Source organism: Meles meles, chromosome 13, assembly GCF_922984935.1.
Source record: "Meles meles chromosome 13, mMelMel3.1 paternal haplotype, whole genome shotgun sequence".
NCBI classification, from domain to species: domain Eukaryota; kingdom Metazoa; phylum Chordata; class Mammalia; order Carnivora; family Mustelidae; genus Meles; species Meles meles.
In genome coordinates this window covers 63081350-63105131 of record NC_060078.1, presented here as the reverse complement: position 1 = coordinate 63105131, position 23782 = coordinate 63081350, and the positions used below count along the sequence as shown (strand labels likewise).

Genomic DNA, 23782 nt, shown 5'->3' with positions numbered 1-23782 from the left:
TAGGAAACATTTGTTCAGATCTAATCAGTGTTTGGAGTAGTATAAGAATATTTTTGAACAATTTTCTGTCCATAAATTAAACAAGCTATATGAAATACATGACTTCCCTCAAAGACACAAATTATAAAAAGTGACAAAAGGTAAAAGAGAAAAACTGGATAACCTTATATCTATTTAAAAACCTTCACACAAGCCCCACACCATAGCGGCGCGCAAGCCAGGCGGGCGGCCGAGTTTTCCAAGAAATAACTTCACCAAGATGTCCAGTGATAGGCAAAGGTCCGATGATGAGAGCCCCAGCACCAGCAGTGGTAGTTCAGATGCGGACCAGCGAGACCCAGCCGCTCCAGAGCCTGAAGAACAGGAAGAAAGAAAACCTTCTGCCAGCCAGCAGCAGAAAAACACCAAACTCTCCAGCAAAACCACTGCTCAGTTATCCACTAGTGCTAAAAGAATTCAGAAGGAGCTAGCTGAAATAACTCTTGATCCTCCTCCTAACTGCAGTGCTGGGCCTAAAGGAGATAACATTTATGAATGGAGATCAACTATACTTGGTCCACCAGGTTCTGTATATGAAGGTGGTGTGTTTTTTCTGGATATCACTTTTTCATCTGATTATCCATTTAAGCCACCAAAGGTTACTTTCCGCACCAGAATCCATCACTGCAACATCAACAGTCAGGGAGTCACCTGTCTGGACATCCTTAAAGACAACTGGAGTCCTGCTTTGACTATTTCAAAGGTTTTGCTGTCGATGTGTTCTCTTTTGACAGATTGCAACCCTGCGGATCCTCTGGTTGGAAGCATAGCCACTCAGTATTTGACCAACAGAGCAGAACATGACAGGATAGCCAGACAGTGGACCAAGAGATACGCCACATAATTCACAGAATTTGTATGCGGTGTGAAGGAGCAGAGGGCCCCTTCCCACTGTGCTGCAAATCTTTATAGCCTTTACAATACGGACTTCTGTGTATATGTTATACTGATTCTACTCTCTGCTTTTATCCTTTGGAGACTGGGAGACTCCCCCAAAAGGTAAATGCTATCAAGAGTAGAACTTTGTAGCTGTAGATTAGTTATGTTTAAAATGCCTACTTGCAAGTCTTGCTTCTTTGGGATATCAAAATGTATTTTGTGATGTACTAAGGATACTGGTCCTGAAGTCTACCAAATATTATAGTGCATTTTAGCCTAATTCATTATCTGTATGAAGTTATAAAAGTAGCCATAGATGACTAAGAATTATGTCATTTGTATTAAACCCAGATCTATTTCTGAGTATGTGGTTCATGCTGTTGTGAAAAATGTTTTACCTTTTACCTTTGTCAGTTTGTAATGAGAGGATTTCCTTTTACCCTTTGTAGCTCAGAGAGCACCTGATGTATCATCTCAAACACAATAAACATGCTCCTGAAGGCATAGTTTCCTGTCGTAATATTTTTTTTTTTTTTTTTTTTTTTTTTTTTTTTTATTTTATTTATTTGACAGAGAGAAATCACAACTAGGCAGAGAGGCAGGCAGAGAGAGAGAGAGGAGGAAGCAGGCTCCCCCAGAGCAGAGAGTCTGATGTGGGGCTCGATCCCAGGGCCCTGGGATCATGACCTGAGCCGAAGGCAGAGGCTTTAACCCACTGAGCCACCCAGGTGCCCCTCCTGTCGTAATATTTTAAGTCAATCTTGTTTGAAGGTGTGTCTGAGATGATTGTTGATGAAACAAAAATGCGGATATGAAGATTGACTACTAAAGACCAGTACAAATAAAGGAATTGTTAAATTGAAAAAAAAAAACCTTCACACAAGAAAAATTGTAATTTCAGATGACTTTAGCTGGCAAATTATATTAAGTATTTAAAGAAGAAATAATATCCATTCGACACAAACTGTTTCAGGAGAAAGAGGAGAAGAAGAATTTCCCAATTCAGCTTATGAGGCCACCAAATCTTAACACCAAAACCATAAAAAGCTAACACAAGAAAACTATAGACCAATGACCCTCATAAATATAGTTGTAAAAATCCTTAACAAAATATTAGTAAGTCTAATTCAACAAAATATGAATACATTAATATGACAAAGTAGGTTTTACCCTGAAAAAGGCAAAAATGGCTTAACACTTGAAAATCAAAGTGATTCACCATGTTAACAAAATATAGGAGAAGAAAGTATGATTATCTCAATACATACCAAAAAATTGATGAAATTCAATATACAGGCATGATTAAAATATCTTAGCAAACAAGAAATAAAAGGGAACTTCTTCAGCCCAATAAAAGGCATCTATGAAAATCCTACAGGTAACATCATACATCATGATGAAGGGTTGCCCCTAACATCAAGAACAAAGCAGAGATGTTGCTCTCACCACTTCAATTTAACATTGTATTAAATTCCTGGCCAGTACAAGTATAGTTTTACAAAAAAAAGAAAAAAAAAAGAATACTGATTGGAAACAAAGAGAAACTATCCATATTTGTAGAAAACATGATTATGTTCATAGAAAATTTTACATAATCCCAAAAAGCTATAAAACTAATTAATTTAGCAACCTCCAAGAATACATATCAAAAAAAAACCCAGTTGCATTTCTACATACTAATAACAAATGGTAACTAAGAATTTAAATACTATTTATAGTAACATCAGAAAATGCAAAATACTGAGACATAAATTTAATAAAATATGTGCAATATCCGTACACTGAAAAATACAAGAAGTTGCTGAGAGAAATTTAAAACTATCTACATAAATGAGAACATATACTATAGTTGTGGATTAAAAGCCTCAATATTGGGGTGCCTGGGTGGCTCAGTCGGTTAAGCATCTGCCTTTGACTCAGGTCAGGATCTCAGGGTCCTGGGATGGAGCCCTGTATCGGGCTCTCTGCTCAGCAGGGAGACTGTCTCTCCTCCCTCTGCCTGCTGCTCCCCCTGCTTGTGTGCTCTCTCTCTGTGTCAAATAAATTAATAAAATCTTTTTTAAAAAGCCTCAATATTGTTAAGATGACAGTTCTCCCCAAATCCATCTATAGATTCAGCAGATGTCCCACCCAAATTCCCAGCAGACTTTGTTGGAGAAATCGACAAGCTGATTCTAAGCTGTATATAGATATGCAAGGGATCTAGAATAATAAAAATAATTCTAAAGAAGAAAAAAGTTGAAGATCTTACACAATCTAATTTTAAGAGTTAACATAAAGCTATTATTATCAAGAGAGACAAATGCAGAACTACAGAACAAAACAGAGAGTCCATAAACAGAACTAGACAAATAGTCAATTGATTTTCTACAAGTGTTCCAAGGCAATTCAATAGGAAAAGGATAGTCTTTTCGGCAAATGGCATTGAACAACTGGATATCCATATGGAAGAAAAATGAACCTCTATTCTAACCTTACACCAAATGTAAAATTAACTCCAAATGGATCATAAATACAAACATAGAAGCTGAAATTTCTAAAGAGAAACACAGATTAAAAAATCATGACTGTCTTGGAAGAGGCACAAATTACTTAGAAAAGTATAAACCACATATGAAAATAAAAATAAATTAGACCTTATTAAAATGTTAAATATCTGCTCTTCAAAATACACTGTTAAGAAAATGGAAAGGTAAGTCACAAGCTGAATGAAAATATTTGCAATCCATCTATCTGACAAAGGTTTTGTATCCAGAATATACAAAAAATTTCTACAACTTAATATAATTTAAAAAAATAAGCAAAAGATTTGAAGGCACTTCACATGTGAATGACCGAAAGTACATGAAAAAATGCTGGTATTATTATCAGGAAATATAAATTTAAATATGAGATATCACTATATACCCAAAAGAATGACTTTAAAAATGCTGACAATACTGAATACTGACAAGGATTGGAGTAATCGCCATTGATGCACATTGTTGGTAGGAATATAGAATGGTCTGATCAGTTAGGAAAATAGTCCAACCGTTTCTTATCATGTTAAATGTACACTTAGCTTTTTTTTTAAAGATTTTATTTATTATTTGACAGACAGAGATCACAAGTAGGCAGAGAGGCAGTCAGAGAGAGAGAGGAGGAAGCAGGACCCTGGAATCATGACCCGAGCTGAAGGCAGAGGCTTAACCCACTGAGCCACCCAGGCACCCTACACTTACCTTTTGATCCAGCAGTTTCTTTCCTCAGCATTTACTCAAGAGAAATGAATTATTCGTTCACATAAAGACTGGTACATAAATGTTCATAGCAACTTGATTCATGATAACCCTGGAAACAATCTGAATTTCCATCAACAGGTCAATTAATAGACAAATTGTATTATGTCAGTGTGATGGAATATTACTCAGCAATAAAAATGAATAAATTACTGTTATACACAACAACATAGGTAAATATCAAAAACATGCTACATGAGAAAAGGCCAGGCACTGAAGAATATATAGAGTATGATTTCACTTATATGAAATTCTAAGAAAGACATAACTAACATATAATGATGAAAAACAGATCCATCGTTGCTGGATGGGGGCTATGACCATAGACTGCCAAGGGATATGAGGGCATTCTTGAAAGGTGGTGATTGTGGCAGTAGTTATTTGGGTATTTGCGTTTGTCACAGGCTACTAAACTTTTACACTTTAAATAACGTGCTTTTGTTATAAGTAAATTATATCTCAATTTTGTCTTTGATTTTTAGAAACAAAATATATTTATATATACCTATTTTAGAAGTCCAGGAAGACACACTCAAGATTATAAAACAGTAGTATTTCAAAGGTAACATTCAAAACATTTAACAATTGGGAATTATAAGCACCAATCGGTCAGAACAAATGGTGGGCATGAACTTCCAGCCAACCCATGGGAATGAGAAGAGCATTGGTCCCAGGAAACACCAGTTATCGACAGATGGTGAGATTGTTGATACCCTTTTCTTCTTTTTGCTCATTCGTATCTTCTAACATTCTAACTTTAAAATAAAGAGGAAAAAACCTGTCTTTAATTATAAAAAAGAAAAATCGTACCCTGTTGGTATCACATTTCATACTGTTATAAAATTCTAACAAGTCTCAAAATCCTAATGGAACTTTTAAATAATAGATATGAGAAATGGTGTACTAAAACAGCATTGAACTAGGAGTTAAAAATGGATAATGCCATAAAAATATTTCCCATCCACTACAAAGAAAATAGTGAGATATATTTTTAAACTAGTTTACCATTTTAATATTTTAAAATGCCCTCTTTTTGCTCCTCTTCCAGCTAGATCTCCATATAATTGATTGTGTTTCCTAAGAGGCCTAGTATCTTTCCTCAAATAGCCCAGGCTCTGAAATGCCACATTGCTCAAAATTCATTCTAGAGTATTTTCCAATGGGTATCCTGGCCTAGGTCAAACTTCAGAATTTGACTGAGCCAGCCAGGAGATCAAACGATAATTATCAACCCTGGATAAATTTTTATAGCAAAGTTACAGCCCATGACCAGAGATTTGCTACTGCCTCCTCTTAGCATACCTACCTCCATCCCTAGGGCTTATCACAGCAACAAACCTTTGCTCCGGGCAATTTCTTTAGAGGTAAGCACAATAAAAACCTGTCCATGAGAGCAGTCACTGAGAAGCTCTGATCAGCAAATAATGACCAGGGAGTCCCTTTTATCATGTCTCTCTCCATCCACAGAGAAACCATGCCAGCTGCCCATCAGCCCAGGGGAGAGTCAGTGGCTGGTTTAGCAACATGACTTCTTTCTGAAACTCTGAAAACCCCAGGGTGAAATGATGCTACTGTATGATCTCCTAATGTTGCTTTACAATGCAGCTCAAATTTGTGATTTTAAAAGCACCTCAGCTCACTGTGAGTTCACAGTTATCTTTAATGATTTGCAAATCCCAGTGTTTTTAACCACTCATTTTTGTACTGTGCCTATGGAAGGAACACCTGTACCTAAATAGTTATTGCTTCTAACACCCTGGGCTGTCAGGGTGTGCAGGAAATGAGAAGCAGCGACAGTATCTTCCACCTTTTCAAGCCTTAATTTACTCCTCCTACGTTTGAACATAAGCATACTGAGCCATCCTGAGCTGCCCTGTCATCTTCCGGAGCCCACGCCATCTTGGTTCATGGGACCTCTGTCATCCACAGAAACTCACTGTCCTTCTCCATCCCATGGAGGAAAAACAAGAAGGTGGCAGCTAGAGGCCACCAGGGTCTTTCCCTCTGGAAGCTCTGATTTCTGAAGGTGAAGAATCTGTCTGCAAATCACGGTTACAAAAGAAATATACAGAATTTTTCATGAGGTAGCCAATGTGGCACTTCTGCAAGATCTTCAACTATAAATCACACGACCAAGTCCAATTCCACCTCAACACTGTAGGGTCATAAACATCACTTATTCTCTAATTTCAAAACATAAGTTATTTCTATGTAATAATAGTAATAATGGCAGATATTTATTAAACAGTCACTATATGCCTGATATCGTTCTCATCTTACCTCTGCATTCATTCATTTAATCCTCAAAATAACTCGTTGTTATGGTATGCCAGAACTTGAACTCAGCATCTGCCTCCAAAGTCTTTGCCATACTGGGATAGATCAAGAATCATAGACCCCCTTTCCCTAGAGAAGGGAACCTCTTCTAGAGCTACCCAAGGCCTTGGAAGGACAGTGGCTATGGATAGACTGCAAAATGTCCCTGAGTGGACAGGAAAATCTCCAGTGCTGGACACACGTCACAACTGTACCTTTGCTTTACCTTACCTGCAAACGTCCTTTGTCTAAAAAAATATGGTGCGGAGGTAAGATATCACCAGTGATTTTCCAATAATGGAAATGGTCCCAGTGTGATTCTTCAGGTTTAAGGTCCTCTTGGCAAATTCTCTAAGGTCCATACCTATCCTCCACCCTCCTATATGGTACACAAAGAGTTGAACACCCCTTCCACAGGGTCACCAGCTCCAGCGCAGGGTGAGTCCCATCTGTCCCTCTATGGGACCGTGCAGGAAAAGCAAAAGACGATGGCACTGCCTGACCCTCTTGCCCCAGCCCTTAGCATTTTCACTGCTGACAGTCCGCAAATGCCACTTCTGTCTCATGGATGCCCACAGGCTGCCGGACCCTGCTTTGCCTGCAGGGAGAAGGACCCCCTGTAGGGTAGTCTTTGACCAATGACTGCCTGCATGGGGCTCATAAATACTCTAGCTCCCTTGCCCCCCAAACAGGGACAACTCTGACCTGTGATTACATTGTCTCCAGGGCCCACTGCAAAATGTAGCCAGTCTCCCACCATGGAACTTGACTTGAAATTGCACCCTAGCTTGATTTCCTTCCCTTCTCTGATCTACTTCCCTATTAGTGGGTTTTCTGGGATCATTTCATAATAAATCACCTCATGGTCATCATTGCTTTGGATCTGCTCCTGGGGGTGAACTGAGAAGGACAGCAGAACATGCAGGTGATTGTTCTAAAATTCCACTCCTCTGTATAATCTGAACAAGCATCTTGGGGTCATTAAGTCTCTTGCTCCTTGCAGTGGGAGCCTTGGTTCCATTGCACAAATGGAATGATCCACTTATACTGTCCTTATCCTTGAGTGGTTTACTCCTTTATAGTTTAAAACATCACAGAGGTCAAGCTCTTGTGAGAGAGATGACCAGAGTGTCCTCACATAATATTCCTGAAGGAACTCTCTTAATGGGGAAAATTTGAACTGAAGTCCACATAACTGTGGCTTCACCAGAAAGACAATACAGTGGATTCAATGACCCTAAATGTTGGCCTGAAGCCTGAAAGCCAAACAGACCCTTGTCCTAACATAACTCTGTTCTCCAAGTGGGAGGTCTAAGAAACACAAGGCCATCAGAGGAAGTCAGCCCAAACCTTCATTTTAAAGTCTTGGTTCCTCTGAATCAGATCCTTATGTTAAACATTTCTCAAAGTAGTTTTTAAACTTTAACTGCATATTCTACCAAAGCAAAGACCAAAATCTCTACAAAGGTTCTTTTTTATTTTTTATGATGAAGTATTTATTAGTATGTCTCTTTGGAATAGATTTTCATACCCCAGGCCTGAAAAGAAATTCCACATAGAAATCATTCTCAAAACACATTTTAAATATTTGAGAGTTTGTCCTTTTTTTTTCTCACCTCATGCCATGACTTGTTAATGAGGAATAATTAAGATAGATTCTCGTTAATAAGAAACGCATTGCATTTTGAAAATATTTTTAAATGTAAAACCTATACACCAATGTTTATAATAAAGAAATTCAGATCCAAAATTTCATCTCAATTAAGTGTTTGGTTATGTGGTGCCTTTCAAATCAATCAGTGTGGTAGTCACAAAAGATTGGCTTTTTGCAACGCGTCAGCTTAATTGAATGATATAATTACAGTCTATTAATAGCCATGAGGACCAAGTAGAATGTCATCACTCTAATATGGACATGACGATGATAGTTTTGCATTTCTTTTTATCCTGGAATTTGAGCACTGATTTCTCTAAATATTTGGGATCCAAGGAATTTGAAAGAGATTCCTCCAAAATGTTCCAAAGCGACTATCATGAGCTGTTCAAATGCACCCAGCCAGGAGCTTCGGGCTAGGACTTCACTTGGGATGGTCTGTTGAGGGGAAATCCACCCCCAGTAAAACGAGGGCCAGTTGGCTTGGCCATTGAGAAGGTGTTATCCATGGGCACTCTGTCCTTATTTCTGCAAGAGAGGAAGGAAAAGTTAACTTCCTTAACATCTTTTTCTTCCTCTAAGTTTGGTGTTCTTTAAGTTCCTAGGTGAGTTAGCCACCAAAAACTGGTTTGATTAAAGCTTCCAGTTTTAGACAAGGTGATAGTTTAAATCTAATTAGGTGTTCACATAGAATAACACATAGAATTAGGGAAAGACACAGTTAAAGGTGCCCTCCTAATGTTGATCTAAATGTGGACATAAGATCTCAGTATAACTCAGTCACTATGGACTTGAGAATCCTGACTTGTAACATCATCCTGTTTTATAAAACACTTGTTTAGCTCCAAAATCAGTCAGAAGAATCTTTCTCTTGGCTCAGTTATAATGACTAATTCATAATTTATCAACTTCTATATCCCAAAATTTCAGTGGAAACTTATAAATATTTACCACAGACAGGTATCTTCATCAAACCTGGATATTTATGAAATACAAATTTTCCTGTAACTTTAGACAAGCAGCCGTTATTATTAGAAATAGTTTAAGATACAAGAAAATCTAAAAAAGATGAGTAAGATCACACCTTCAGCAATAGATAAAGGAAAATCTACAATATATCTCCTTAAAATACACACACATACATATACGCACACATTCACACATATACACATTCAGGTCTCCTGCAGAGGTAGCTTAAACTACACAAATTCCTTATTGTGTATTTAAGGGTCTTATAGAAAACATCTTTGGAATCCCTTTTTAAAAATAAAATTAAGCTAACCACTAAGACCAAACCAAATTAGACTTGACAACTAGAAGTGATTTACCTTAGGGGTTGAGAATTCCACCTTTGGGGAAAGAATCTGACTAGTTCTGCAAACTCAAGACCAGCCCAGGCATCTGGGACAGGGGAGTGAGAGGCAGGAGGGTGCGGGTGCAGATCAGGATGGAAACATGATGAAAAGGGTGCTTGAGAAAAGTGAAAGAAGGCATCAAGGCAAAAATGGCATGAGTTGCTGTTTTATAAAGAGCAAGTATGGGGAAATCATCCACAGAGACTACTCTAAATTATTCCATTTGGAAAGAACCTGTAGAGGATTGGCTAATCAATCCAGCAGTCTCTTAGCAGGACTGATTTCATTATTATATTAAAAAAAAATCATCCTCCATAAGTAGGACAAAAGCTTTAGCCTTGAGTGGATCCAGTAAAGAGGATTCTTTCTAGTACTTGGCAACCCGCACACCTGATGCCTGGTGGATGCAGGCAGCCTGCTCCCCCAACCTTCTCTTGCCTTTAGTAACATAACTTTCCCTCTCTGCAGGAACTTCAGCTTACCATCACTGGCTTGGTCGAAGGTGACTGATGGGAATGATACCTCCCTTACATCACCTTTGTAATATATTCGTAGACCATCACAGTGGCCCCCTTCAGCCTCCTCCCTTCCAGTCCACACCCTCTCCACACCCTTGTTCTTGCCTCGGCATACTTTCCTTCAGCACCTTAATCCCTTTGCTCTTCTCCTGCAAACCCCTCTCTCTGGGTACCTCCAGTGTATAGATCCCCACCAAAATGGAACCGCCCAGACACCCTCACCAGGTCAGAGTGGCTACAGTTATGAGCATTTTAGGGCGAGAAGAGGACCAGTAAAAGCAAGGATTCTAGAGCTGTGCTATCCAATAGAACTTCCCACGATGATGGCAAAGCTCTCTTATTGAGAGACCGGTGCTGTGCCCTCTACATCCATGTGGCTATTTAAGCAGTTGAAATGTGACTAGTGCACCTAAGAAACTGAATTTTTAATTTGACTTAGCTATAGTCCATTTTAATTTAAGCATCCACAAGTGGCCTACTGGCCCTTTTAGTGGATGTACCACTGGGAGGGGCTGAGCCAACAGAAGGGCATTTCTGTTGGCTCCACAGGCTTCTGTGTCCAGGAAACTATGTGGAAGGTGTCTGGGAGGGGGATCAATAAGGTCAACAGGCCAAACTCCGGGACCAAGGTGGGGAAGTTAGTCAGCTCTAGAAAATTAATTAACTGCTTAGCTAAGTTGGTTGTTCGTAGCTGTGTAAACTAGACTGCTGCTCTCCAAAATGGTTGCATGTACTCTATATGATGACTAAGCTGACCCACTGGGAAGTGCAAAGAAGATATTTAAGATTCTATTCAAATTTTGTCTTTCAAAATTTAAAAAAAAATCTCAGTTTACTAAGAGTTACCGACAAAGTGACAATAGTATTTTGCACACAATGTAGACAAGTTAAAATATGTTGGAGGTAGAAAACTATTCTTAAAATAAAAATTTCATTTTAATACCTAAAATAAATATGTATTTAATATGCATGCATATACATGGGCAGTTACAAGTTCAAAAGTGTTTTACTGATAAGAGACTGTAATCAAAATGTTTGAAAGCCATTGAACTAGACGTGTGCCTCACACTGGAACCAGCCATCGGCACGAACATGCTGTCCTAAGAGAAAGGCACTGTGTTTCCACCCATCGTGCACTGATTCACACCATTAATATCAGTGGTTCTCCAGCTTCTGTGAGGAGTGACTCAACTGCAAATTCTTCCAGAGTCCGCAGAATCCAAACATCTGGGAATGGGGCCTGGAGACCTGCATGTTCACCCAATCCCACCAATGGTTCTGAACCAGATGGTTGCCAGTCCCACACATCAAGTCAGACCCACTGAAATCAGCTCTAATTTTTGGTGGAATTTGACTCTACCAAGAAGCTGCCCTCTGAATGTGGAATGGGGGAATATTCTGATGTACAAGAAGGGCAAATTTTTCCTGGCAAATCAGTTTGCATCCCGTTAATTTATTGTTGTGTTTGCCCCTCACGAATCACAGGCAGATGCCCATCTTTCACCAGGTCCCTGCAATGCCCATGTGGACAAAACACCCAACTTGACTCAAACCCCCAATGTGAGCCACTACAGAACCAAATGGATGAATTGGGTAATGCCACACAGCCAAGCCAAGGTCCGAACCCACTGACTCACTGGGGCCCACTCTCTCACCCTAGAATTAGGCAAATGATGATATCCGAGTGAAGAGACATTTGTCTTTCCACGTGTAGGTATCCTGAAACCCAAAATGTTAACCTAGAGAGTAAGAACTCACGTCATGCCCCTGGCGGATGCTGAAGCTAGTACTAGACGTAAAGATGGTTCAGAGACAGAGTATCTAAAACATAGGTAAAAATGATCCGTGAGTTACTCATCACAGCTGTGTTCTTGGGAAGAACAGCTTTCCCACCCTCCACTCCTTAGTAAAATTACCTATGTTTGTAAATGTGGATGTGCTTTCAAGCCTGATTGTGAATCTCAGTTGCAAACAATGTTATGGCATGATTATCTCCAAACCATGAGAACAGCATGGGGGAGGTATGGTGGGGGTGGGGGGGGTGGTGGAAAGAATCCCACTATGTTTCCTCTGATCCATATGAGGTCCACCAATGAGAGATATTAATGGATCCCTGCTCGGGTCCTAAGGAGAGGCCTTCGTATCAGATGAGATATGCATCTTGCTCTGACACAAACCAGTGGAGATGTATAGAATGTCATTTGTTCACCCTGTGCCTCAGTTTACCCCCATGGATTCCATGCCTCTGTGACTGTCTGCTGATTATCTTCTTATCAGCAGATAATAGGCACAACAAGATCAGAAGAACATTTGACTAATTCTTACTTCTGAATGTATTCTTTACGTTTCTGGGCTAGGTATTTCTTCTTCAAGTTCATCAGTTCATTGGTAAGTTTCTCAACCTCGTATTTATATTCTTGGCTCTGTGATTCATACATATTCAGCTCTGAAGACAAAACCTAGCATGACAAATAAAGCAGTATTAGCAGAAGAGACAGAGTGAAACGATATCCTTTCCTGAAAATTTTTTCTTATCTGCTGCCATTTACCTCCATGGGGTGAGTGACACAAAACCCTGCCCAAGTTTAACAGCTAATCCGCTCGCTCTTGCCAGTTCTTGAGGTCTTGTCTACGTAAAAATCTGACTGAGGTCTGGCAGACTCCTAATCCAGGGACAAATGTAGTGAACCCTTTGCTTGGAAGAACTCTTGGGCCACATTCAAGCAGGCTCACCCATGAGTGGAGTAATGGCTTTCAGGTATATTGTGAGCAGAGACAGAAACACGCGCAGTTATACAGTATGAAACTGCACTTAAAGCCCTTTTTAAAGAGCCTTTAGGGAAGTCATCACTAGGGAGAGTGATTCACTTGAGGATTATGGTTAAAAATTATTCTGGAATCATTCTGCCATCACCACCACCAAGTGAGCCTTCAGATTATGTGTTTTCCTAGGTTGCTGTTCTGCTAATGTCTATCACCTCTTCGCCGTTCTCTTTGGGACTCTTCACGGGCTCGCTCTTTCTCCCAGCACCGCGCTTCCCTCTGAGAAGCAGGGAGCTGCCATGCGCATGGGAGAGTCTTAAGCCTGTGTGAGAAGAGCCCTGATCAGCTGCCTCTTCCGCTCTGGTGTCCTATAAATACTCTTGGTCTCAGCCAAGCGAGAAGAGTGGGCATTCTCTCATCGAAACAGGATGCGTAAAGCATGCCCAAGCGAGGAGTGCACCCCACAGAAACCAAAGGGAAGGAAAGAAGGTTACCACTCTAAGGGGCATGCAACAGAAAGATCCATTTTCCCTCTTGCTCACTGTCTTAAAAATTTGCACAAAAGGGATATCTCTGTCTTCTAGGTATTCATCTGCTTCTGAACGCATTCCCTTCATCGCTTTGAAAATGATTCTGACTATGCTATCAAGAGCTAAAGAAAAGGACCTTTATGTTGAGAGAAAACCTGCCTTAATAGTTAAACAATTAGGAACAAAGGGTCTGTTTCCAAACAACGAATATCACATTTCCTAAAAGAGCCCAGATAATGAGGACAAACTGGCAGACGAGACCAGCTGAGACTACCACCTCTGAACCTCTTCCACCAGGGGTCACATTTCATCAGAGCAAAATTCTGGATCTCCTGAGTTAAAGGGTTAAAATGCCAAAAGCTCCAATGAGCCATACAATGCAATCCAACGCAGAATGTGGCTGACAGACGTGTGCTTTTCTAATCTATACCCACTCCTGAGAAAATGAGCTTTTATTTTGTTGGGAATATATAATTGTTTAAAAGGATGAAAATAATAAAAAAAGATTATGCCTCATGCAAAATTCAAACTACATCTCAGGATACTCAGGTGAAATCAACACTGAGGGATAAGTTGAAAATTAATGTTCTAATTACACGTCTGTTTCATCTGCCTTTTTTAAGTAGAAGGATGTGATTTTACCATGTCTTATTTGTGACAGGATCAGAACTGTAGGAGGAGCATGGCATATATATTACCCCAGGCAGAAAGGCAACGATTATCACCCTCGTTGTGCCGGTAAGTGCCGGAATTCAGCTGACGTGTGCTACATTCCGTGTTTGCGTGTGTGTACAACTTCCCCGACATGCCCAGAATACCTAAGGACTCACTTAGGAGGTAGAGCTCCAGATACAATGAGAACACACCATTTCCGAGAAAACTTTTAAAAGGCACGTGTAATAATAAAATGTTCCATCTCCCCAGTTGAGTTTCCGAAGTCACTTAGAAGGGAATTTATGCTAACAGAATTCTAAAGTGATTGTACTTTCCTTTCACAGCGACTGATTCCAGAGATGGTCATGAAGGAAGGCCCTGGGGGCTGGGGACAAACCTGTGCTTTGCAGAGGGAACGGAATAGCACAAACCTGCTTTGGCTCAGTGGTCTGCTTTGAGGGATGACGGTTTTAAAACATTTCCTCTCTCCTTCCCCCCCATTCCAAGTGCCCTCACTCATTTTGAGATCATCCCCCTATACCCCATCCCCCAAATTTCCATTTCAGGCGCCATCATCCTCTCTCCAACTCTTCCCTTGCTCGCCTCCCTCTTTCAGAAAACAGAGAATTGTGGGGTCTATTAGTCTAGCTGCAGGGGGGGCAGCTCTGAGCTGTGTCCTGCTCCTCCTGGGACTGGAATTCTAAAAAAAACAACCTCTGCGGTGTGTGACATTTGGGAGACCGGCTGCTTGTACCGAGACAGCAGACGTGTCTGGGTCCCTCACATGTGGCCAGGAAAAGGCAGAGGCTCCCACTTACTTTCAGCTGCTTTGTCTTCTCCCGCAGTGTGTGGCGATAGATCTGTAGCTGCTCGGCGGCCTCGGGACCAGGCTGTCGAGCCAAGATGTGCTTCAGCTCCACATACAGTTTCTCCTTTTCCTGGCAGAGAGCAAAACCACAAAGGAGATAAACAGCCCCGTCAAGTCAGGAAAAGTGCCTTTACCAACATGGTCAGGAGAACTTGCGATCATCATAAGATACTTCAGAGTGCCACACTGATCACATTCACCGTAGATCTGATCAGGAGTGCATCCAAACAACGCTGGTCAAGGGCTTAGGTTGGGCCAGCAAGGGAAAGTCTCTCTCTACCTAAACTTAGGATCACGTGACTGAGAGACGAGGGCACTGATGAAAGATTTGGACACATGTCGTGGCCAGGAAAAGTAGGACATCGGGGAGTTTTTGCAAAAATGTACTTTGAACTGTTGCTTGAAGAGTGAGTAGGAGTTTTCCCCAAGCAGAGAGAGAAAGGAAAGGTTTTGAGGCCAAGATTCAGAATCAGGACAAGAGAGGAGTGATTCTAGTGCAGTAGGAGCACTGGGCCAAAGAAGGGAGAGCTGGGCTCATAGGTAGGTTCCAGGCTGTGTGGTTTGGGAGGAAAGGATGAGCTGCACCTGGGTTTGTCTTTAGAAGAATAGCTCCAGCAGGAAGACAGAGAACAGAGGGAGGAGACTGCTCGGGGCACCAGGATAAGCAGAAGATGAAAACAGATGGACCTAAGGCAACTAGAATGGAAAAGAGGTAGATGTGAAGACATTCCTGAGATAAAATCAGTGGGATTTGGTGAAAGATCAGACAAGGAAGGAAGGAGCAGGACCTAAAAGACTCCAAGGCTTCTAATATGGACACCTTGGGGGCTGGAGGGTGACGGTAATGGAGTACGGGAGGCTAGGAAAGAAGGGGTGTGGGGAGGGGGGAAAGAACTGTTCACACATTCTCTTCTGATTATCAGTGGGGTCTGGATATGTTGAGCTTGAGGTGTTGTGGGATATTGAGGAGTCGAAAATGAGGTCCCAGAGTTCAAACTAAAGAGCAAGTTGGAGGGGCACCTGGGTGGCTCACTGGGTTAAAGCCTCTGCCTTCAGCTCAGGTCATGATCCCAGGGTCCTGGGATAGAGCCCCGCTCAGGCTCTCTGCTCAGCAGGGAGCCTGCTTCCTCCTCTCTCTCTGCCTGCCTCTCTGCCTGCTTGTGATCTCTGTCAAATAAATAAATAAAATCTTTTTTTTTTTTTTTTAAGATTTTATCCATTTACTTGACAGAGAGAGAGGTCACAAGTAGGCAGAGAGGCAGGCAGAGAGAGAGGAGGAAGCAGGCTCCCCGCAGAGCAGAGAGCCCGATGCGGGGCTCGATCCCAGGACCCTGAGACCATGACCCGAGCCGAAGGCAGCGGCCTAATCCACTGAGCCACCCAGGCGCCCCAATAAATAAAATCTTTAAGAAAAAATAAAGAGCAAGTTGGAACTGGTGGTGGGTCACGGCTAGAGCCATAAGAATGGCTCCATCAACCAGGGATGGCCTTTAGGGTGGGCCAGAACAATGAGATCTTTGGGAGAGCCAACATACTGGGGGAGGGAAAGAAGAAAGACTGAGAAAAGGAACAAGGGAAAGTAACTGAATGCCCCCAAACTAGGAAATGGTAGGGTTTACAAAGGGAAGCATGATTTGAGTGGTCAGTGATATCCAATGGGCTAAGAGAAGAAACAGAAGGGGTACTGAAAATGGCCTTGGGGGAGGTCTTTTAGGAAGATACCACTGCAATAACATTGGGAGAGCGAAAGTCACAGAGGCTAGAGAACAAATCAGAAGTAGGAAGTAAAGGGGGCGCCTGGGTGGCTCAGTGGGTTAAAGCCTCTGCCTTTCACTCAGGTCATGATCCCAGGGTCCTGGGATCGAGCCCCACATCGGGCTCTCTGCTCCGCAGGGAGCCTGCTTCCTCCTCTCTCTCTCTGCCTGCCTCTCTCCCTACTTGTGATCTCTATCTGTCAAATAAATAAATAAGATCTTTAAAAAAAAAAAAAGAAGTAGGAAGTAAAGAAAGCAAGTCATTTAAGAAATAGGACATGGGAAGAACTGAGATCTGGAAGTAGTTTGAGAGAATAGGTAAAAAGCCAAGAAAACTAGGATGTGCACATTCGTAGAACTAAAAGAAAGGGCTTGCTAGGAACCCACAGCAAATCATAATTTCATAATTGAATTTAACCAACAAACAAGAAGAATTCCCATTTGTACCCTAACGTTTAATTGCTTGTAATGTGTTTTCAGATTCTTGAACTAGGGAAACTGCATACAAGGGAAGATTTATTTCTTAGGCACCTCAGTTCTGGATTCCCATTTCTCTAAACTACAACCATTTGAACAAACATTGATAAAGACTAGTGTGTCTATTCATTTGTCTCTGTATGTATTTATTTCCTTAAAGTAATTATGTTAAAGAGAAAAAATAAGTAAAAGCCCTCTTAATCAATGACATGGCCAAGCAAATGGAAACTAATTTTTACCTAGAGCTAAGTATTCTTAGCATTGTCATCAAAGAGTCTGTTTTTGACTGAGACCATGAGAATCATTTTTTAAAAATCAGTAGAAGAAAATTCATTAACTACTCATTGTCACCATTTGTTTTTCTTCCCTCTGGCCAAATTACAGAAATTTTATCACAAATAACATGACTCTACTTTCAGAAGAATGTATGTAACTTAAGAACTAGTTGGATGGATTAGGATTCTGGAGAAACATGTATCCAAAAACAATACTCACCATTTAAGAAATAATTCCAGAAATGACAAGGAAATCCAAAAGCCCGTGCAAAAGAAGAAAACTTGAACAAATAGAAATTACAAAGCGGTGGTTTTCCTTTGTTGTACAACACCTCCCGTCACACCTTACAACATAATCTTCCCAGTAAATGGATGTAGCAAGCAATGGGAAAGATGTCAGGAGGTGAGTTTATTTTCTATAGCCACTTAATGCCTGCTCTTTTGGAGAAATAACACTTCTGACAAGGCTTCAAGATTCAATTTGGAAAGGGTAATAAATATGTGGAGAAGCCCACAAAACCGTTTTGTCCATTTCTTTCAGCTCCCCTTCCTCTCTACCAGAATATGGGTAGACTTGAAAAGTAAAGAACCCCATGAAGACGAGGAGGAAGCAATCTGGTTTGGGATATAATAACGTCTTAAACTGAAAAGATCATCTTACTCCAAGAACCTTCGAATGTTTCCCAGGCGGAACACTTTTCAACTGCTCTTGGCAGGGAGGAAAGAGACACAGAGGAGAGAGGCTGGAAGAAGCAAATATTGCTACCTTGGCTCATAAGTGAGAATCCCAAGGTCAACGGCAATGAATGGTGTGTCCCAAAGTCCAAAATGTGACAAGTCAAAAACCTAGTCATGATATACACGAGAAATCACTTTTCCCATGCAACGCCTCCTCTGGGGTTTGAAGACATAGTATAACCTTGAAAGAATTTGGAGGAAATCGTGCTACGTAATTCCTAAAGGCTACATGATACTATGAGTAGAATGGAGCCAGAAGGTAAAATCAGGGTGGCAACCAGGGGATTCCACGCAGAGGTAAGAGCATGACTCAGCTCCCAGCTCTCTGGACCTAGGCCTGCTGAATGAGCTCCACTCACCCCCTCTAACAGGGCACGTGATCTCCACCGACAGTGAACGAGGCCACCATTTAGCCCATCTTCCCCTGTCTCCACTTCCTGTTTTGTTTTGTTTTTCCCCCAAGGCTGTAAAAGGAATCAAAATGGATTTATTCTAAAGAATAACTGAGTCACTGAACAGCGAGGACCCATAAGTGTGGAGAAAAGTGAAGAAGCTGAGTGAATTACTATTAAAACTATTGCACTATTCAAAGTCAAAAAGTTCTAAGAGTTAAACCACTCAGGCCAAGCAATGCATGTGTATTCACAGTGGGTTGAGAGAACACCAAATGAAACTTCAGGGACTGAGACAGTAGCAATGGGAGAGCAGAGGGAAAAGGAGTGGGGGGTAGTGGCTGAAATGCATCACCAGGCTTCCATGTGCATGAATTTTGGTCTGTGTTTACAATAGAAAACCTAACTGATAAAACCAAAGTGAAGGCCGGTCAGCATTAACATTCTAGCTGTGTGTATCATACAGATTTGTATTTTGGGAGAGTGTTCTGGTAATTTAGATAAATATGGAGTGTTTGATGGATTGAAGGTCTTAAGTACGATTGTTTTCCAATTTATTTCTCTCCTAACCCTCTACAAGGGCCAACCAAGCTCTTCAAACATTGTGCAATGGTGTGTATAATAACCCCATTTAGAGACAAAGCGTGCAATTCTATTATAAAGAGAATCTATCTTATGCAACAGAGAGACTCATTAGGCTGTCCGGTGTACATTGTCTCCATAAGCCAGCAGTGGCAGAACCAGCTGCCTTGTAATACATATCCTGTCCTTCTTCGTTAAGCTGCATTCATTTCTTTTTAAACCAAGTCAATTAATTTGTCACTGGGTTAGAAGCACCATATGTCAATGAAACATTGTAAGAAAATCATGAATAGTTTATTACTTCCCCACCAACAAAAGATTGCATCTCCAGGTTAACATTTCTTTATTTATTCAGAGTTTGTTCTTAATGCACATCAATATTACTTCATACCATGCCTCACTCTCTAAATTATTTTGTGAACAGCTATACAGGAAAAAACTAGACTCTTAACATCAGGAGACTAGCTCTCACTTTGGCTGAGCACGACTTGCAAGCATAAAACTTATTATGTCCATCCTCGAAATGATGCTCCCTGGCTAGACATTCCATCCTCTCAGTTGGACAGACTGTCAGACATGGTTATGGATTCTTTTGCTGCAAGAGTCTCCAAGTTATCCTGGATAAGAGCTTGGCTCATTATTAACACCGGCTGAGTAGAGTGGTATGAAATTAATTACAGTATTAGCTTCAAATAATGCTGTCATTACACGGTGACAATCTGTAACCCCAGATTGGAAACTCCAGACACGAAGTCACTTAGACCTTCAGGTGTTTGTATTTTATCTGACAATAAATTAAGTCTACATTCTGAACAGTCTATGCAAATAGGAGTCAGTGCTATTCTGGGTACAATATGGAGGAAGAAACGGAGTTGCTCTCAGAACTCCTTTCCCCACCGAGCTACAATTTTATATTCACTGTCTGTTTATATTCCCTGTCTTTAGCGCTGCATCTTCAAATGAAAACAGAAGGTAGCTCACATTCAACGTGCACCTTAACCCCTCTTCTTCTTCAGCTCACCTACTTGAGGCAATAACTGACTAAGAGGAACTAATATATTCTGTTTTAATCTGAATCTGTACTTGGCAAATGCCAGTGCATTGATTATGTTCACCCTGAATTCATCAATTTGCTTGGGCGAGCGTTGCAAATAATGGCTTCACCCTGGGAACCAGCTAATTCATGTGAATCAGGCAGCTTGGCTCCTGATCCAAAGTCACATGCTTATCTATACCCAGCAGGGTGAAAGCCACGCACTGAGATGCTTGGATACGATGTACTCCAAAGAAAGAGACAGCACCTTATCTTCACTCTAGCTCATCCGATGGGTTCAAGATGAAGTTGGTTTAAAAAAAAAAAAAGAAAAGAAAATCCCCCAATCATTACCTCTAGGAGAGCCAACTTCCCAGATTACACAGAAAATCTTTTTTTTTTTTTCCCAAAATAGCAAGACACCATTTATATTACTTCAGTATTTATTCCTTATGAATCCATTCTTTCCAGTTGCACTGTGAGCCTTTAAAGTCAGAATTATGCGGGATCTTTCTGTGTGTCCCTCATATCTGCTACTGTGTTCTACTCATTCTAGATGCTCGATACTTTTGTTGCTTGCGATTATGCTGCCAGCAAACTATGCCCATCATATTTCAGTAATGCACATCAGCAGAGGCGAGATATGCATATGTTGAGAACTTTCGCTCTAATTAGATCACTATAACAACTCCCGGTTAGCAGAGTTTATATAATTCACCCTAATGAGATAGTTGCTCCTATAAATCATATATCTTTGAGTGGAACTTTTGCATCATGCTTATTTTGTCGAACTCATGCAAACACTTGATATACAACCTTGATCTCTTAGTAAAATGTTTATAGCAGTTTCTGATAGGGCAAGTGGTTTCAAATGCCTTTTTTAATTCATAAGACTAGCAAATGTCTTCACATTAATTGGCTCTGAGGCTCTGTTTACATGTGCATGTGCGTACGGACACATGAAAATGCAGCCATAACTCCTAAATTAAATAATGTGTGCACTTTTTAAACAGCTTCCTTAAGCACAAGAATTCTAATAGCACCACATAACTCTTTTCTATAATTAAAAAAATGCATTACATTTTTTTCTGTTTGCTTGATTTTAGTTTCCTTTCCACCTTCCCACCCCCCCCATAATCCTTAACAAAAGACTAAAGTCAAATTTAAAATTTTTAAACAAAACTGCTTCCCTCTTTATACGAAGGCAACTACAGAGCACTGCCCAATTTATCTAGAAATGACTCTTTTCGTTAGTAGGAAAATAAATTAGAAACCCTGTAAACATATTACATTTCTATCTAGCTTTAGGAAAGGGAAAATAATGGCTGATACCTTGGGGCTTTCTTGTTTATTAGCTTTATAACGAAAATGTCAGCTAACCTGATCTCTGGACCTATCTTGTTTATGATGGCATGAAGCGGTAAAGCCCCCTTGAGAGGCTGAGAGACACAGGATTGGGGGATGAAACAGAATTACACAGCTGAGTTCCTCATGAGCCGGAAACTGCTTGGTTACACAGTGGTTCTTGGCTCTAGATGTAGATGATTAAGTGTTTTATGATGCATAGGAGAAATCTGCACACACTAACCTTCACCATTTTTGTAATAAGAGGAAAAATGTGTTGGGTACTTTCTGACATAAACAACGCCAACTTTCTTGACAGATCTCCTTGCACCGGGTTTTGTCTTCAAATGTAAATAGATGTTTGTGAAGTCCTGGACAGGGTATATAATTGCCTAGATCGACCTGAACGTCATGACCAAGACTGCTGGCTGGCTTTACCCTTGCACCTTACCTCCCAACCTAACGTATGTGAAGAATCTGCACATAAGTCATGATGGTGTTGGCTTTTCTTAAAACCTGTAAGAACACAGGTCTAGAAAAAATCAAGTCCACTAAGTTCTTCTTTAGTGTCAGTATGAAACATACGATCGGGGCGCCTGGGTGGCTCAGTGGATTAAGCCGCTGCCTTCGGCTCAGGTCATGATCTCAGGGTCCTGGGATCGAGCCCCGCGTCGGGCTCTCTGCTCAGTAGGGAGCCTGCTTCCTCCTCTCTCTCTGCCTGCCTCTCTGCCTACTTGTGATCTCTCTCTCTGTCAAATAAATAAATAAAATCTTAAAAAAAAAAAAAAGAAACATACGATTGTGCTGGTTTAATACAAAGATAAATAAGGTCCAGACTTCAAGGAGCTCGCTTCTCAGCAGAAGGAAGACAAATAACTAAGTCATAAAATAAGACAGAGTATTGCCAGGTCCCCAAAGAGGCGCTAGGGGTGGTGTGCAGTGTGGGGGTAGGTCTAGAAGGAGAGATGATATTCATCTGGTGGACTGCAGAGAGGGAAATATTTCAGACGGATTTCAGTGGGAATAGTAGTCATAACTATAATATTTGTATTCATGAATCAGAGAAGGGCCTCACTACCAAAGGACAAATTGAATAGACAAAGCCACTTGAAGTTGATCCACTGAAAATGGGGATCAATTTTCATAATAAACAGTACAGAAAAAAGTTTGAGATTTTTTTTTCTTGAAAAACAGATCTAAAGTTCATTTGAAGAGTTTAATTTTTTGAGTATTTTATCTTATAATTTTAAAATTTGCATTTTAATTGTAATAATGTATGATACTGGATCAACTAAAATCACTGGGGTTGGGGGGCATCTGGCTCTCTCCTTTGGAAGAGCATCCAATTCTTGATCTCAGAGCCATGAATTTAAGCCCCACACTGGGTGTAGAGATTACTTAATAAATAAACTTTTAAAAGTTATTGGGTTTTTTTTTAAAGATTTATTTATTTATTTGAGGCATGGGGAAAAGGGGCAGAGGGAGAGAGAAAGAATTCCAGGCTGGCTTTGCACTGAGCATGGAGTCAAACACAAGGCTTGATCGCACAACCCTGGTATCACAATCTGGGCCAAAACCAAGAATCAGACGCTTAACCAACTGTGCCACCGAGGCACCCTATGGGTTTTTTTACATGGCTGACAAAATTATGGTGCAATTTGACTTCTTTCATATATCTGACTTCTGCGATACAGCAGTTTTTAAATTTTGTATTATGTAACAACCGTACAAAAGAATATATAGCATAAATAACTATAAAGCATAATAATAAAATGAATGCTCACGGTAAGTCCATCACCCATATTGTGAAACAGAGCATCATCGATACCTAGCATCTGTGCATTTCCTTCTCCATCCCATCCCTGTGCCTACACTACTGCCACCATCAGCCAAGGGAAGCACCATCTGAATCCTGCGGTTGTCATTCCCTAGTTTTTTCCATAGAGCTTGAACAGACATCTATTATTTAATTTTACTTTGCTTTGAGCTTTATAAAAATAAGCATACCTAGTTTCTTTGACTTGCTTGTTTTACTCAACATAATTCATAATAAAAGATTTACTAATGTTGTTGTGTGCTTCCGTGCATGTATTTTCTCTGATACTCTGTAGGGTGAAAATTCCACAATTTACCTATTCTCCTGTCCGTGGACATTTGGGTTGTTTCCAGGGTTTTGTTTTTATCAACAACATTGCCATGAACATTCTCATGCATGTTCCCTAGTCCCCAGTTTTAAGTCTTCCCACCATGTAGACCAAGGGGTGAGATTGCTGCGTCTTAAAGAATATAAACGTTCAACTTTGGAAGAGAATGTTAAATGATTTTCCAAAGTG

General features: G+C 40.6%; 2 protein-coding genes across 2 annotated transcripts in view; one reads left to right on the top strand and one right to left on the bottom strand.

The window, feature by feature from the left end:
• The first annotated feature begins 227 nt into the window (after positions 1-227).
• On the top strand, positions 228-1422 carry LOC123955351 (ubiquitin-conjugating enzyme E2 E3-like). Its single transcript, XM_046027305.1, has one exon. The coding sequence runs from the start codon at positions 260-262 to the stop codon at positions 881-883; it is 624 nt and encodes a 207-aa protein (XP_045883261.1). The 5' UTR covers positions 228-259; the 3' UTR covers positions 884-1422.
• Positions 1423-8030: 6608 nt separating this feature from the next.
• Positions 8031-23782, bottom strand: part of CFAP58 (cilia and flagella associated protein 58) — a 121472-nt gene continuing 105720 nt past the window's right edge. The window contains exons 19-21 of the mRNA XM_046026605.1: positions 14805-14924; positions 12365-12498; positions 8031-8694 (exon numbers count right to left, since the gene is read on the bottom strand). Of these exons, the coding sequence (XP_045882561.1) occupies positions 8583-8694; positions 12365-12498; positions 14805-14924 (366 nt within the window). The 3' untranslated portion in view covers positions 8031-8582. The remainder of the gene's footprint in view (positions 8695-12364; positions 12499-14804; positions 14925-23782) is intronic.